Genomic DNA, 16,176 nt, shown 5'->3' with positions numbered 1-16,176 from the left:
CAATAAATAAACTGATAATACAAAATAAATATAGCTACCACTTTGCCTACACACAAACGTCCACATTTAAACCGATGACAAAACTTGTGTTCAAACCAAATCAAGTTTACTACACTTTTACATTCACATGAGTTGTGCAATTATAATGTTGTCACAAAATATCTGGCATGAATTCAAAACGTTTAATAATCATATAGTGCCATTCATGAAAAATCTTCAGACTGTTTTCCCATCAGCGCAGCATCGCCCCCTTCTGCTCATCTCCTGTAAAGACAAGATGCATAAGTCACTTTGACCAGCCTATGGCTTCAAATCTCTGGAAAGAAGTTTACTACGTGCAGTTCATTACATGTGACAGGTTGACAGATGCTTTGCCTCTGAGTCGTTAGTGAAGTTTTTCTACAGAATGATAGGCCTCCATAAGAGTCAGTGAGTGGAAGTAGATTAAGTGAGTGGTAGGCCTATGTTTCTTTATTGCAGTCATTTGTACTTGTGTATTGCGCCTCTGCCTCTTCATACTCACACTGGTGGTTACTCCATCAGGGGCTGATAGAGTTTCAGTCTCTGCTCTGCAACATCTCTGATTAGCACTAGGGGGACAAGAGAGGAGGCAGGTGATAAATCCGTCAATGACATAACAACACATACATGATCAAAACAGTTTTATGTTCTTTACCAGTATCAGGAAGTAGTGTGAAGAATCCTACACAGTAAAGATCCTCTGCCAGGATGTGGTGGTGATAAGAGTTGTTTACACTTTTTCGTTACCAGACCACTAGAGGGGGCTAAGCTCACAGCTAAAACGAATGGACCCTTGAGAGATCAGGGGCACCTAGGCAGCAATGCTGTCTCATTCTGACGTACAGTAGCTGTTCCACAAATCTGTTAGGACCTCTGTGCCAGCTGAACGGGGACATAGAGTCATGGTACTTACTGTCCAGAACAGTTCTAGCCGCGTTGCGTTTCTCCAAGGCTTCGGAGACTCCGGTCATCAGCCATGGGAAGAAGCTCGTCTCCAGATCTACAGGAGCACAAGAGGTAACATAATTAAAGAAGAATGTACAATGCTTGGGTCAAGAATTGATCCTTGATCATATAAGTACTTAATAACAATGCAAACATATTTTGGGCCATTAGATTAGATAGATACAACCATGGCACTTAAATATCTTACTATCTGTTATTATTTCAAAGATCCAGTTCCTATAGAGTTTCCTGAGAATATTTTTTTTTGCATTGCAGGTAAATTTGGCCTAAAGCACATTGCATATAATCTGGGTGCAATAGGGGTACAACATCAGCTTTGTATGCATCAGATATTTGAGTTGAGCGTCAGATGCCAGTCTTGACCAATATCTAAAAATTTAAGGTATCTATGATCTGGTACTTTATGCTAAGTACTAAACAAACATTAACTACATGCTTAACTAATGAAGCTGTTCATGACCACTACATAAGCAGGAGAGTGCAGTAAATGTCCTCCGTGAGCAGACATCATGCACACATCGAAACACCAGACTGCTCTATGGTCTGACTTGGAGGGGATCATCAACGTGTCATGCGGGGGGTGTTGCGTGCTTCCCAACGGTTGGGACCACGCGCAATCTTCGATGCGTGCAAATGTACACAGAGGAGCATAGCACATGCATTAGACTGATCTCTCTCCACAGAGGAGCATATAGCACATGCATTAGACTGACCTCCCTCCACAGAGGAGCATAGCACATGCATTAGACTGACCTCTCTCCACAGTCTCTCTCCACAGAGGAACATATAGCACATGCATTAGACTGACCTCTTTCCACAGAGGAGCATAGCACATGCATTAGACTGACCTCTCTCCACAGAGGAGCATAGCACCTGCATTAGACTGACCTCTCTCCACAGAGGAGCATAGCACATGCATTAGACTGACCTCTCTCCACAGAGGAGCATAGCACATGCATTAGACTGACCTCTCTCCACAGAGGAGCATAGCACATGCATTAGACTGACCTCTCTCCACAGTCTCTCTCCACAGAGGAACACATAGCACATGCATTAGACTGACCTCTCTCCACAGAGGAGCATAGCACCTGCATTAGACTGACCTCTCTCCACAGAGGAGCATAGCACATGCATTAGACTGACCTCTCTCCACAGAGGAGCATAGCACCTGCATTAGACTGACCTCTCTCCACAGAGGAGCATAGCACCTGCATTAGACTGACCTCTCTCCACAGGGTCGTAGAAGTAGCCGTGGTCTCGAAGGGAGCTGAAGACGGAGGGCAGCAGGTCGGCCAGATACTGCTGGGCGAAGGCCCTTGCTGCGATCTTGTCGGCCGTCTCGCGTTCGCGTTCCAGCACCTCTCTCTGCTGACGCAGGCGCCGTTCCTGGACGTCACACATGCACGGCACACACGAGTGGACGGATGGACAAACAATGAATGTCAGACAAAGACACCAAGACAGACATTAATGGACATTAAAAAAACATTAACAAAGTAAGATGGGCCCCAGCTGTGGCGCAACTGGCTGGGGCACCTGCACCTCGATTCCCGCCCCGTGGTCCTTTCCGGATCCCACCCCGACTCTCTCTCCCACTCACTTCCTGTCATTCTCCACTATCCTGTCGCAATAAAAAGGCATAAAAGCCAAAAGAAAAAACAAAGTAAGATGGGGGGAAAAAGAAAATAAATGAATGCAAAATTAGATTTGTCAGGTATAAGTCAGATACAGTATGAGCATGATGTGTATGAGAGAGTCCCTGGGGCCCACTGAAAAAGACCAATATTTTCCGACCTTCCCAAACATTTTACAAAATGAAAGCAGGATTGTACAGCATATCTAGCTAGTGGGATTACATGTTCACACACAAGCCACCCAGACTAGATTTTCAAGTGAAACTGCATTCGTTCATTTTCTATGGACACAACAGCATAGCTTGGGGTAAGCAACAAAACAGGAGCTTCCCCTGACTGCAGAGAACATACAGTAGTAGGCCTTACATCCATTTTGTGCCAAGACGAATGACATCTACAGGATGTATTTATTACTATATAAAACAATGACACCAAATGTTGTTAAAGTATATGACGTAAACGTAACGCATTTGCTCTTTCACAGGTTCACAGCCCTCCGTACAAGTTCCAAGTACTCTGGTGATAATGTCCTCAATTATATGGGTCGCCTCAGATCTCCATCATTTCCTGTCTATGTGTAATTACAACGTGTTTTATGAGTCCATTTGTATATAAAGGCAGAAGGCAAATTAAAGCAAGCAAATGTCATTCATATGGAGGAGGGACTGATTCATAGTAAGTGATATAACGGATTCATAGAAAGTGATATAACTGATGAAGAGTTAAGTGGACATCTGATATGATAAAAACTCTGTGAGTCTGTGAAGATGATCATGATGGACAAGGTTCCTCAAACATTAACGTTTACATGGTTCTACCTATGTCATTGCATATCAATATGGATATCCAGCCTTTTATGGAATTATGCTGAATAGGCTCTTTGCACCTACGGCTTGTTTGTTTCCGGTGGAGCCAGGTGTGTTGGAACCTGCCGCTATTGTTAATGAAATTAGTGTCTACACGGACCCGGCTGGGTGTTGCACTTCAGCACATTATGATAAAGAAAGATTTATGCAAGTTAAAATTTTTATTATTGGGCAAACAAAATGTTCAAGTGTCATAGTGAAGATGTTAGGAGCAGAATATAACAGGAGATGCCGTTACAACACAGTTTACGCTCCACCGGGAAAAAAAACGGCCGCAATGAGAGCTTTTTATGCAAGTAGCCCCGAAGTAGTACCGTAAATTCCCAACTATTAGCCGCGGCTTATACATTGATTTTGCTACATTTCTTCAGCTTTGAGGTGTACACTCAATTCATTCCCAAGTGCACCAGTCGAGTGTACACTCAATTCATTCCCAAGCGCACCAGTCGAGTGTACACTCAATTCATTCCCAAGCGCACCAGTCGAGTGTAAACTCAATTCATTCCCAAGCGCACCAGTCTAGTGTACACGCAATTCATTCCCAAACGCACTAGTCTAGTGTACACTCAATTCATTCCCAAGCGCACCAGTCTAGTGTACACTCAATTCATTCCCAAAACTCTTTATGTCTGTCTCTCCTTCTGTCTGTGCTTTCCCACATCGCCCCCATTAAACTAAAAGTTATGGGTGACAACCAATAGAATGTCCTAGTGAGGAAAGACACGCTAACTGTACGTACAGACCACCGCCGACTTGAGCTGCAAAAGATACAGGAAGTCATTCATTTTCAATGGAAGCTGGCTTCTCTAAGCTGCAAGAAGGGGCAAATCCGTCGGCGTCGCCTTTTGGGCGTCTTGAGCGACTTGAGCGTCAAGCAGAAACGTGAAATTTGGTCAACTTTATGCTAATGAACTATGACGCGGTTCAGCGGCAAACGACAAGCAACGTAGAATGCTGCCACGTCAGAGCGGCCAAAGCGTCCAAAGCTTCCCCGTACTCTTTGACAAGCGTCCTTGACAGGGTGGCCAGAGCTTCTTTTGCAGCTTAAGTCAGCGGCGGTGTGTACGTACAGTAAGGGCCCTCATTTAAAAGGTGGACAAAGTGCAAAGTCTTAAGTCTAACTAAAGCTAATATATGGTGCGTTCATAAATTGCCACTATGAGGGCGACACTTAACCGTTCGTAAATTCAGATGTATCGTGTGTTTAATCAGTGGCGCACTCTCGGAGTGTCCAAAGCGTCCTAACGGTACCGATCCACTTGCACAACGCGACATACGCATGGGGTCGCGCTGCCTCCCCTCGTTCAGTCGTGTGTGGGCGTTTTGTTTAAAATGTCAGTTACCAGCTCATATTCAGTTCGTTTTAATGTATCTTAAGTGTTTTTCCACAAATGGACCACAATTTTGGGCATGTACTTAACAGTATACAACACATTAATAGCCTAAACAAACTATGCAAGCCATTTCGAAATCTTGTTTTATTTAAACTACTCAATGCAATCTCAAATCCTCACCAGAAACACCAACAGTCAATATATTCATCCAAATCCTAGTTTCGTTTATTTTATGGACTACTAGGTGGTCGTGGAAGATCGTTAAAACATTATTTGTCTTGTAAGCGGAACCAAAGTTTCACAGGCACCGTTGTGGTAGAACAAAGGACCTACAACCTCGTCCTTTCATTGGAGAGTCGCCTCGCGTTCAACGGATTCATTTGCATAAAGATGGGCTTCGCCCAGCTTTTTGACGCGCGACATATTTTCAAATGCAGCGCTGCCTTCCCGGAATGCTTTGCGGGCGCGTTAAAGTCGCTTGACATCACCCATAGGACTAGAGTGGAATGCGACACGACAAAATGAAGTGAAGTGCAAGTGGATCTGTACCGTTACCCTGACCCTGACGGCTTCCACACATAGTTGTGTTCTGTCAATGCATGCGAGTGAGTGTTCCCGACAGTAGCTATGCAAATGACTTAAGGTATAACCGTAATTTGATTGGCTGGTGCCGTCTGTTGTTCGCTCGTTCGTAATTTGATTGGCTGGTGCCGTCCGTCGGTGCAGCAAAAGTTGAACTTCTCAAAGCGAGTGACGGGGCGACGCAACGCAACGGACCCACAATTCAGTTCGGCAATGGATGACGTAAGCCCATATAAAGTAAACGGGATGTGTCTCCAGCACTGCAACGCACGCAACTGTGTGTGGGAGCCGTGACCCTGACCTCCTCCCTCCCCGGCTCACCTTCTCCTCCCGGTGGCGTCGCTCCTGCTCCTCCAGCCGCTGCACCTCCACCAGTTCGGCGTTGCGCAGCTCCAGGAAGGCGCGCTGCTGCGCCCGCAGACTGGCTAACTCCTCCTCCTCCCTCACCTCCAGCAGCGACTGCTCCATGGTCTTGCCCACCAGCACCTCCAGCAGCGGACGCACCTCCACGTCAAAGTCGAACAGCTGCGCACCAGGGGACGAGGGAGAAGAGAGAGACATCATCCGTATCAAGCGTTGAGTACTTCCAAAAATGAATGGAAAAATAATCACTGAAACAGACATGCATAACTACACACACACACACACACAAACACACACACACACACACACACACACACACACAAAACAAAATAGTCGACATCCACCAATGCATAATTCTTGCAAAAGGCTGATAATTGAGCATGTGAACTCAACAGGTCCCGTTGAGGGTTGATTGACTTGTACAGTTTATGGCTCAGTCCAAGCCTCTAGGTTTCCTGTTTACAGAACAAGGACTGTGGACAAACAATGAAGGTTTTTATTTTAATACACACACACAGGACAGACAACAAGAGGACTGGGCAGAGGCGAAGCAGTCTACTGAATCTGACAAGAGTGCATGGAATTAGACTTGTGAAACTCACGGTCTTGTTGGCGTAGGTCATTTCCTGCAAATTTACAGACGTCTGATTGCAGCATTTTCTAGAGAGCTACCTTCGTAAAAGTGACCACAGATGTGAAACTAACGAGGAAACGTTGCATCTGTCTACCTGATGACTCATGTTCATTCATGCTCACAACACGCAGCAGATCCACAGGTACTGCGCACCTATTTGCACAACCCCAGCATGACAGAATTCAATATGATCTGGGCATCGTACAGCACCCCAGCTGCAACACGCTCCCACACAGGAGGTCATAGCCACTTGGCAACTTTTTTGGGGGGTGGGGGTGGCTAGGGATGGCTGGTTCTAGAGAACAGTGTAAGAATACAAATGATGTGATGTCTGTGGGTGTTGCCCATCTTGAGAATTAAGGCCACTAGTGCTGAGGTGAATGTTAAGTGGTGGCTACTCTCAGAACCTTGCTGAAGAAGGGCAGTTTATATTCACCATGCAACATGTTGGCACCTTTCTTGTTAAAATCTAGTTATTTTTTTTAAATTAAAGCAAAATAATTCCACACGGTCCCTGCTCTGCTATGACATCTAGTGGTCAGGGAAAGTACCTACACTACCACCTACCAATACCAAAGGGTAGATGTGAGAACTGTGCCAAAGTCAAAACAACTGATGCATAATGAAAATGCACGTACACACACAGACACACACACACACACACACACACACACACACACTCATACACACACACACACACACACATGTAAAATACATGCAGATGGTAGAGACATAAGGGAAATATACTAATGTAATAATGTTTCAGGCGTCTCAGAGAAGACCACTCATCAAACTTTTGATAGACAAATCTGCATGCTTGCTATAAGGTTGTAAATGGTGTTCCTGAAACCATTCCAAAGCATAATTTTCACTGTCATGTGCATCCAAAGGAGAGATACGTCAGGGCTCCTAACTAAAATGGTGCCGCATTAAAAATAATAACATCTTTTTGATTCTCCCTGTAATTGCTGTCTCCACAAGCCTGAGTTACGGAGCTTAAGTCACATAAACAAAAACACCAGCCCAGCCCACAAACAGTAAGGCTTGAGTGATTCTACCACACACCTCCCCCTCTGCGATCTGTGTGGCCACGTCCTTGCCCGTCTTGGCTGGGATGAAAAGAGGCGTGGCCGGCTTATCCAGGAAGGCGTCCGTCTGGCACTCCACACTGAAGTCCTCGACTTGGTCACTCAGCTCCTCTAGGTACAGTTCTACAGACACACCCCAAATGTTACAACCAAACGTGCACTGGCTATAACGTCAAGTCAAGTCAATTTATTTGTATAGCACATTTTAAAAGCAACAGCATTGCACCAAAGTGCTTTACATAAAATACTAATAATACTAATAATACTACTACTACTACTACTACTACTACTAATAATAATAATAATAATAAATAAAACTACTACTACTACTACTACTAATAATAATAATAATAATAATATATAATAGGCTAGGTAAAGAAAAAAACAAACTTAAAATCTCAATGATAACAATAGATGGCCCTTGTAATAATATTAATGAACATGAAAAAAGAATAAAAAATAAAAAATAAAAAAGCAACGCTCTGACATATACAAACCAAAGTCAGTACATGGGGTCAGGACCCAACAAGGAGGAGGCTCAATAAATTTGATGACTAAAGGACCATCATTAAATGTGCTTTAGGTCTTAGGGCACAGTCATAAGACACTACCCAGAAATCATTAGCCAAGAGCAGTAGGGAGGTCCAGATAGAAGGCATGTCAGGTATTTGGGTACAAAATGTATAGTCTTTATAATTCTAATATTTGGAATTTCAATTTGTAGGCATTAGTGAGCAAATATTGAGCAAATACTTAGCAAATACCTTTTTTCTCACAGGGTTGATTGCATTTTTGCGCTTCAGGCCTGGTAAGTTGCTTCCAATTATGCAATCACAAGTAAATGGAGCAGAGCGGAGGAGAGCACGTTCAGCAAACACTTCTGCAAGAGCTCTCTGGAACTGCATGTGTTCAGTGATAATGGGGCCCTTGACTAATGGCACTGACTAAGTACCTTATGTTATGGTTCAGCAGCCCAGCGATGGGAGTACAGTACAGGAGTACAGGACAAAGTGGAGAGTAGAGAGCACTAAGTTTAACTGTGTGCCAAAGGAACACACAGGGCATGACTAATGGGTGCGATAGGATAGAGTGGGATGAGGAGCTGTATATGGATCTGCAAGACTTGCACTGGGGCAGCCATGGCCTACTGGTTAGCGCTTCGGACTTGTAACCGGAGGGTTGCCGGTTTGAACCCTGACCAGTAGTAACGGCTGAAGTGCCCTTGAGCAAGGCACCTAACCCCACACTGCTCCCTGAGCACCGCTGTAGCAGGCAGCTCACTGCGTCGGGATTAGTGTGTACTTCACCTCACCGTGTGTTCACTGTGCGTTTCACTAATTCACCGATTGGGATAAATGCACACCAAATTTCCCTCATGGGATCAAAAGAGTATATATTTATACACCCATCCAGTCCCAACCCACAATGGAATGTTTATGTTGATAGACACCACCCCCTGTTTTCTCTCCCTGCCACCTATCTGTCTCTGAATGCATTCTGATGTGTTTCAAAAGCACCCGATGATACCTGTCTGGACATCCATGTGCTTTCTTCCCTCCAGGGGCTCAGGGGTTCTGGGTCGGAAGTGCTCTTTGGCCCGTTTGCGAGCCAGAGCTCTCCTACGCGCTTCCTGCTGCCTCTGGATCTCCACGGGGTCTGGCTGGGCAGTCTGGATGGACATGATTTTCACATGATTACTGTAAGTCCGAAGAACAAAGATAATCCACGTTTGGCGTTTAAAATGCAACCCTTTGCCTAACAAGATGCCTTGAATGAATGCCTTGCTTGCCGTGTGACACACACCATCTAAAATAAAATTCCTGCACATATCAATTTAGGTAAATATTTCTGTTAAAGTAAAAGAAAACAATTATTTGTCTGGTCAAATAATTGGTATGTTGGGATGGCAACTGTCATTCTTCTTACAAGAACACGAATGAAAATGATAAATAATGACAGCTGGTGTGTCGTGGGTCATTTTGCTGTCAGATGCTTCAACTTAATGGAAGTTATATAAGATTAAGAAATGCGTGTACAAACCGTTGGTAGAACATGCTGGGCATATGTATTTCCTCTGACCACCCTTCGATCGTACATAATGTTTCCAAAAGATGGTCCGTCATCTCTGCATCACATAACCGAGTAATTATTATACACAACAAACACTATTATTTCAAACGTTACTGACAATGTTAACGTCTCGTCTACCATGCTGATTACTATTAATATGGATTTAATCTACCGTCATTTTCCACATTTTTGAACTTAAACTTAACTTACTGATCAGCAGCACGTTCCCTGTACTTGGACCGATTTTGCACTGGCCGGGGACGACTGGAAAAAGTGTATGTTCCATTTGGAGCCCCCTTATGGGGCTGTAAAACCGAAGTCATGTCGTTCTGCTTTAAAATGGCATGTAAATAAACTGAAATAACATGTAAACTCAGGCTGTTTGATTTGACAGCCCTAGCTAGCTAGGTAGGCTAAATTCGCTTCGTCTGCAGGAGTTGTTGATGTTGATATGTGCCCTAGCAACAGTAACTATGGGCCTGCTATGACCGCTTCCTGCTTTTCTCGTGAAGGCATTTTACCAGCATTACATGTGTCTAACATGCATCTAATGCTTTTGTATGCAATTTTAGGCTATTCTATATTCTATACGGTAGGTCGATTATTTACAATTTAATCTAATTTAACATGTGAAAAGTGCAACCTTGAAAAAGGAAAACAACTGTTAATGCAAGCACACCCATCTTCCAGGCCAAACTGAGGATGTCAATGGATATATTTGAATCCCATAAATGTAGGCCTAGCCTATGGATTTAGCCTAACCTAGGCTTAGAAGCCTTCTTTCTAATCAGCAAATGTTTGTTGTTGTTCCATTCCATCATTCCATTACCAAAGAAAGAAGAAAGGTGAAAACTATGAAATGGTAAATGGGACATTTTGAACATAAATGGAACTTTGGCAATGTGTCAGAATTGGATAGCCTCATCTAGCATTAAGTATAATTTTTGAATTAGACATGGGCCTAATGAATTTACAGAAGTAGCCTAATAAATAAAGCATAGACCTACACAAATTCCAATAAACATAATGTGTGCTTGCTGTTGCTGAACATTGTGTACAGAACACAAAGTGCATACCAGCCCCAATCTTGACTTTTTCCCCCCTTAATGGCAGCTCAGACACCCATAAACCGCACACAAACAAATTGCACGACCAGGAAGTCAATGTGGTTTCAAAGCTTAAAACTGCTTAACACACAGGAGCAAAAGACCCGCCTGCTCTCCAACTGTTTAATCACAGAGAAGCCTTGCTGATGTTCTATAGGCGATAATCATCACTTGCATGTTAGGCCTTTACAAAGAGAGAGGCAGACAGCTATGAGCGCTACAGGTTGTACAAAGGAAATAGAATACTGGAGACTTTTTTCCGCATCGTCTACATTCTTCAAAGGTGTAGAAAAGGGCAGAGGAAGCAGCTCTATGTCGGGGTAAAGGCTGAATTCCAGCTTCATTGATAGTGAGCATACATGCTGTATTCTCCCACTTCATCATCAAGGCATCAAGTCGTATTATGCACAATTCAGGACTAACATGGGGAAAAAAGACAGTGTAAACAATTAATTAATCAATGATTCCAAGTATTTTACATCAATTTAATTTCTTGATAACTGCAAGATTATTTTACACAAATTCTGAAAAAACTTCTCTCAATTGTTCAAAAACAAGTTTTGTTTTTAATGTTATGGAACATGTGCAATTAATAAATACATAAATATTGACGTTTCTGGAGGGCACAGAGAAGAACAAAGGGGAGGGCAGATAGAACTTGCACAACAAAGTCTGGTCAGGTGGCCAGACACACCATGGTTATATCTCACTTCACTTTTCCAACTGACTTCCCCTTGCATTGTAATATGTGTCATGCTGAGGTTATACAAGCACTTACTTGTGGTTAGAAATGCGGGGGGCGCTGTGGCGCAGCAGGCTACAGTGTCCGTACCATACATGGGTCCAAGTGCCCACGGGGACCCAGGTTCGAGTCCGACCTGCGGTCTTGCCCCGATCCCACCCCATCTCTCTCTCCCATTCACTTCCTGTCTGTCTTCACTGTCCTATCATAATAAAGGCAAAAAGCCCAAAAAATATGCTTTAAAAAAAAAAAAAGAAATGCAGGTAACAATATGGGGCTTGTTACAATCCACTGTTTTTGTAGACTGAGCCAAATCAAGAACTTGATGTGCTCCTCTCACCAGTCTAAATGCCGAAAGGATACTAGCAGGAATTTAGTGTGATAATGTTGGCTGTAGTCTGAGTCTAGGTGTATTGAGAATATGTTTCCAAATTGGAATGGAGGCAAATTTCAGAGATCAGTCTGTGTGGGCTCACTGCAGAATTGTGTTTAACCATCATACACAGGCCTCCATCCTCCACAGCCTGAGTTTGAAAGAAGCGAGCCTAATGTGTGCTAGAATTGAGGGGTATTCCCATGTGTGGGACAAATCTGTTCATAAAACTAATTTTGTTCCTGTCTGTTAATTTAGGTGAATAGTGAAATCACATGAGGGGACAACTAATCTATGTAAATGCCAGCTCTAAATTGTAACGGTCTCTGCTTATATTTAAGAGATTAACTGTGGACTGTGGGGTGGAACGGAATTTCAGTGGTCATTGTGGAGTGAGTGTGGTGTTGGCACCAAAGACCATCAAACAAGCCAAAATCTCCATCCAGTTATGCAAGAGTGTCTCGCAAGCCTGCAAGGACTACATCGATAACCTTTGGTCCACAGGGGCAGTCCAATGCTTCAAAACAAACACAAACATCTAAATGAGAGCTTTCTGTGGGACAGTGGGTTGCCTTATTTAAAACTACGTAATGGTTATTTCTGAAACTGCATTCAAGGGTCTTTTGAATCCTATTGCAAAGGAGTGATTGATGGGTCACTCATGTGCACCAACAAGTGTTGCAGTATTACAAAGGAACCCCTACTCTTATTGGTTCTCAAACTCTGGCTTTGTTTACAAGTAGTCCGGCTGTGTTGACTGTCAATGAGTATTTATTCACGATAGGGCATTAATAGGTGGGTGAAATATTCCACATTTGCATGTTATTCCTCATTACTGTGGTTTCAAGTGAACACTGGCTGGACTGTGAAAGGATGTCTATTATATTATGTAACAAAGAGGGCATCCATCCATCCATACAAGCCAGTTACTCATTCAAGTGCTCTAGCCAAAGAAGCATTATGTAATAGCGTGCCCCCAAACATTGGTTTTGATACAAGACAATGTGGCAAGTGAGCTTGCATGTGTGCATTTCTCTCTCTCTCTCTCTCTCTCTCTGTATGTGTGTGTGGTGTGTGGTTGTGCAGGCCAAAACATTGTTTTTGAAAACAGACAATGTGGCAAGTAAACTTTTTTTTCTCATGCGCGTGTGTGGTTATGCAGGCATAGATCTACCAGGAGGATAAAGAGACTCAAGAGGTTTTTTAAGCAGTCTATCCCTTGGTTTCAGTTGGCAATAAGTGAAACAAAAAAGACTATTGGGCAAAGTGTGGAACTCACAACGTATGGACATAAGGCACTTACACCATTTCATTGATCCACAATGGCCATTATTGCTGACCCCTGCTGACCTTGTTTGGGGCTTCAGTCCTTTTTTGACCTTAACACAGTGGTAATTAAGAAGAAGTGTCCACACTCAGATTGCAACCTTTTCCTTTTTATTATCTCAATAGGTGTAAATGTGGCATCCCCATAGCCAAGTGAAAAAAAGAAAAATGTAAAAGCTTAAATCTGAGTATATATGTTTTCTTCATTGTTTGTATTCATATTCAGACCAGTTGGCAATGAAAAAAAACACAAGAGAGTGGTGTGCAATATTTTCAGAGCTACACACATTGGTATCTCACTGCACATCAATAAAGAGAAATATAATTTCACTGAGCTGCAGAGCTGGTGTGTCTCACATTGTGTCTGATTTATTTCAACACCTTTGATTCATCTCTGTAGAAGGCCCCTAAAAACAACTCACTTTCAGTTTTTCATCATGTGTGCTTGAAGCCACCTTATCCAGTCTTTCGACAGTGAATGGAATATCTCCTGTTGAAAGATCTCAAGGCCAGATTCCTCTCAACCACTAAGCACTGTTAATACTGGTAGCGGTTGGCACTTGATACAGAGACAGAGACACACAGAGAAAAGACTCTTCTGCACAGACACGGGCAAAGAAGAAGATGCCAGCTACCCAGAGAAAAAAAAAACGCTACCAAACCATCTAACCCAAATCCGTCCACGTGGTCATGAAACAGTTTCTCTCTCTCTCTCTCCCTCCCTCTCTCTCTCTCTGTCGGTCTGTCTCTCTATCTGTCTATCTCTGAGCTCGCTGTAGAACAAAATGTTCTCAATGAGGACCTGCTCTTCGGCGCTGTTACGCAACGCTGCACAGAGAAGTTGCTGAACTTGAGGCTAACACAGGATGCAGAAGACCAGTCTGAGTTCCTCATTAGGACGCTCGCGCGCGAAACACACTAATGTCGTTAGCATGCCATTCGGCCACAGCCTCGGTCAGGCACTTGCGCGCGAAACACGCTAATAGCCACTTAGCATGCCTCGGTCAGGCCTGCACTGAGCTGAATGGTCTGTGATGGCTGACGCAGAGTGACTGACCCAGGAGCGGATCTGGCCTTGATCAAAGCCAGTGAGTTGCTGTCTGAGAAAGGGGTAAGGTACCCCACAGCAGAGCCTTGGCACCCCTCCCTCTCTCAATTCAATGTTGCTTTATTAGCATGACTCTTGAGATAGGCTACAGTGTTGCCAAAGAATAAAGAACAATAAAATAGCACATTAACTTGTAAAATAACATTTAAAAACATTGACCTCTCTCTCTCTCTCTTTCTCGCTCTCACTATTGTGGCCAGCTCATTCTCATGCTGAACTAAGATCACATTGTGTTCTCAAAATGTGCCATAAAGAAGGTGCTTTATTGTAGTGAGAAGGAAGACACTGTAGTTAATAAAAAGGCATTTGAGTACTTAAGCTAATTTACAGTTGTGCTGTACATGACTCAACAACAGGTAACAAGGCAAGGGTGATAGGACAAATATAAACATTCAAAAAGTTTTGAAGACATATATCGACTGGACAAGTATCATATTATAGTAGTAGGTATTAACAAGAAAATATACTCTGCATCCTACTTTCACACTTATATACATAGCTTCTGGGCTGGAACCTTATAAAGAATTTATATTAGCATATTTAAATAGCTTTAATGTGTTAAACTCTATAGAATATGTACTCTAAACAGTACTACTTCAGAAGGTTCAACCTGAAAGTGGCACACTGTACACATCCAAAGAGGGAGAAATAGTGTCCTTGTTCAGTGACAAGCTTACACATAATACTTATGTCTAAACATATGCTTCATGTTTAGACATAAGACTCCTGCTTAGACATAAGACTCCTTAGCATAAGTAAGTTCCTCAAACACCGGTTGGCTGCAGCGCCGTGCCACAGTGTCTTGGCGTGACCGGGACACAGATTCCGACATGGCCCTCGCTCGGAACGCCTGGGCTGGCTCGGGCGCGGTGGAATCGCTTAGCTCAGGCCGTGTCGGGAGGCAGTTCGAGAGGTGGCCGACGCGGCACGATGAGGAGAAATCGAGCAGGGATTCATTCATGGAGATGGGTCGCCTCTTGCGGCCCAGCTCGCGGGCAGCCTGGACGGTCATGGCCCGGCGGTACTGCGGCGGCGCCGGCTGGGCGGAGTTGAGCAGCGCCTGCTGGTACGACGGCGGGCAGCTAGGTAGCCGACTGTCCACATGCTGGAAGACCTCGATGGCCGACAGGGGCCTCTGCCGACGCGGGGGCTCTTCCTCTGCGGGGCCGTTGGGGCCCTCGAGGGTCTCAGCCTCGCTCTGGGAGTCCTCCTGCAGGGGGCCACAGGGGAAGGCCGGCTCCTTCAGAGCTTCGCCGTGCTTCATGCTGACCCGGTGGAACAGACCGCCCAGGCCCTTGACCCTCAGGGACTGGGTGCGACGCTTGACTTCCCCTTCTGCCTTGGGCTGGTCAGGCTTAGAGGAAGCCTTGGAGGACACCGACAGTGACCGGCAGGATGAGGACGCCGTCGCCGCCGCCGCCGCCGCCTGGTGCTTGGTGGAGTGGGACCTCCTGAGGGCGGTCGGGGAGGCCAGCGGCGAGCTGGTGAAGACGGAACCCTCGGAGACGTTGGACGCGGCGCTCTCCAGCGAGCAGGACGAGGAGCACGAGCAGGCCGCGGAGGCCCGGCGGTCAGCGCTGGCCCGCAGCAGGAGGAGATCTGCGGTCAAGCTCCCGCCCAGCTTGCCGAACGAGGAGGAGGACGGCAGACGCCGTTCGGCCCGCCTGGTCAGCAGGAAGGAGTCGTCCGACGTCTGCTTCTTCAGCCCCTGGAAGTCGCCCTGTGCGTCGGCGGAGCAGTCGTCGTGGCTACGTGCCAGGCCCTGCTCCAGGGAGCGCGAGCAGGCGGCCACCACCGCGGAGGATGGAAAGATGGCTGGCTCGGAGCAGCGGCGGTTCAGGGTGCTGCTGAATGGCGTGAAGATGCCGTCCGAGGAGCTTGAGGCCACCATGGAGCACTGAACCCGGTGGCCAGCCGCACAGCCGGCTTGGCAGCGATGGGCCGTCCCGCGGTCAACCGGAGA

General features: G+C 45.1%; 2 protein-coding genes across 4 annotated transcripts in view; both read right to left on the bottom strand.

Moving 5' to 3' along the window:
- Positions 1 to 163: 163 nt before the first annotated feature.
- rsph3 (radial spoke head 3) lies at positions 164 to 10,024 on the bottom strand. The gene is made up of 9 exons (XM_042096303.1): positions 9,769 to 10,024; positions 9,529 to 9,613; positions 9,016 to 9,157; positions 7,466 to 7,611; positions 5,725 to 5,928; positions 2,211 to 2,373; positions 935 to 1,021; positions 524 to 590; positions 164 to 264 (listed from the first exon to the last, which is right to left on the bottom strand). Exons 1-8 carry the CDS (start codon positions 9,879 to 9,881, stop codon positions 532 to 534), a joined length of 999 nt encoding a protein of 332 aa, XP_041952237.1. The 5' UTR covers positions 9,882 to 10,024; the 3' UTR covers positions 164 to 264; positions 524 to 531.
- A 4,433-nt stretch (positions 10,025 to 14,457) lies between these two features.
- Positions 14,458 to 16,176, bottom strand: part of tagapb (T cell activation RhoGTPase activating protein b) — a 39,008-nt gene continuing 37,289 nt past the window's right edge. For all 3 annotated transcript variants that reach the window (XM_042095435.1, XM_042095436.1, XM_042095437.1), the window contains one exon: positions 14,458 to 16,176. This exon is cut by the window's right edge and continues 77 nt beyond it. In XM_042095435.1, coding sequence (XP_041951369.1) covers positions 14,944 to 16,176 — 1,233 coding nt within the window. In that variant the 3' untranslated portion in view covers positions 14,458 to 14,943.

Source organism: Alosa sapidissima, chromosome 6, assembly GCF_018492685.1.
Source record: "Alosa sapidissima isolate fAloSap1 chromosome 6, fAloSap1.pri, whole genome shotgun sequence".
Taxonomy (NCBI): Eukaryota; Metazoa; Chordata; class Actinopteri; order Clupeiformes; family Clupeidae; genus Alosa; species Alosa sapidissima.
The sequence above is the reverse complement of the archived record's forward strand: the minus strand, read 5'-3'. Positions and strand labels throughout refer to the sequence as shown.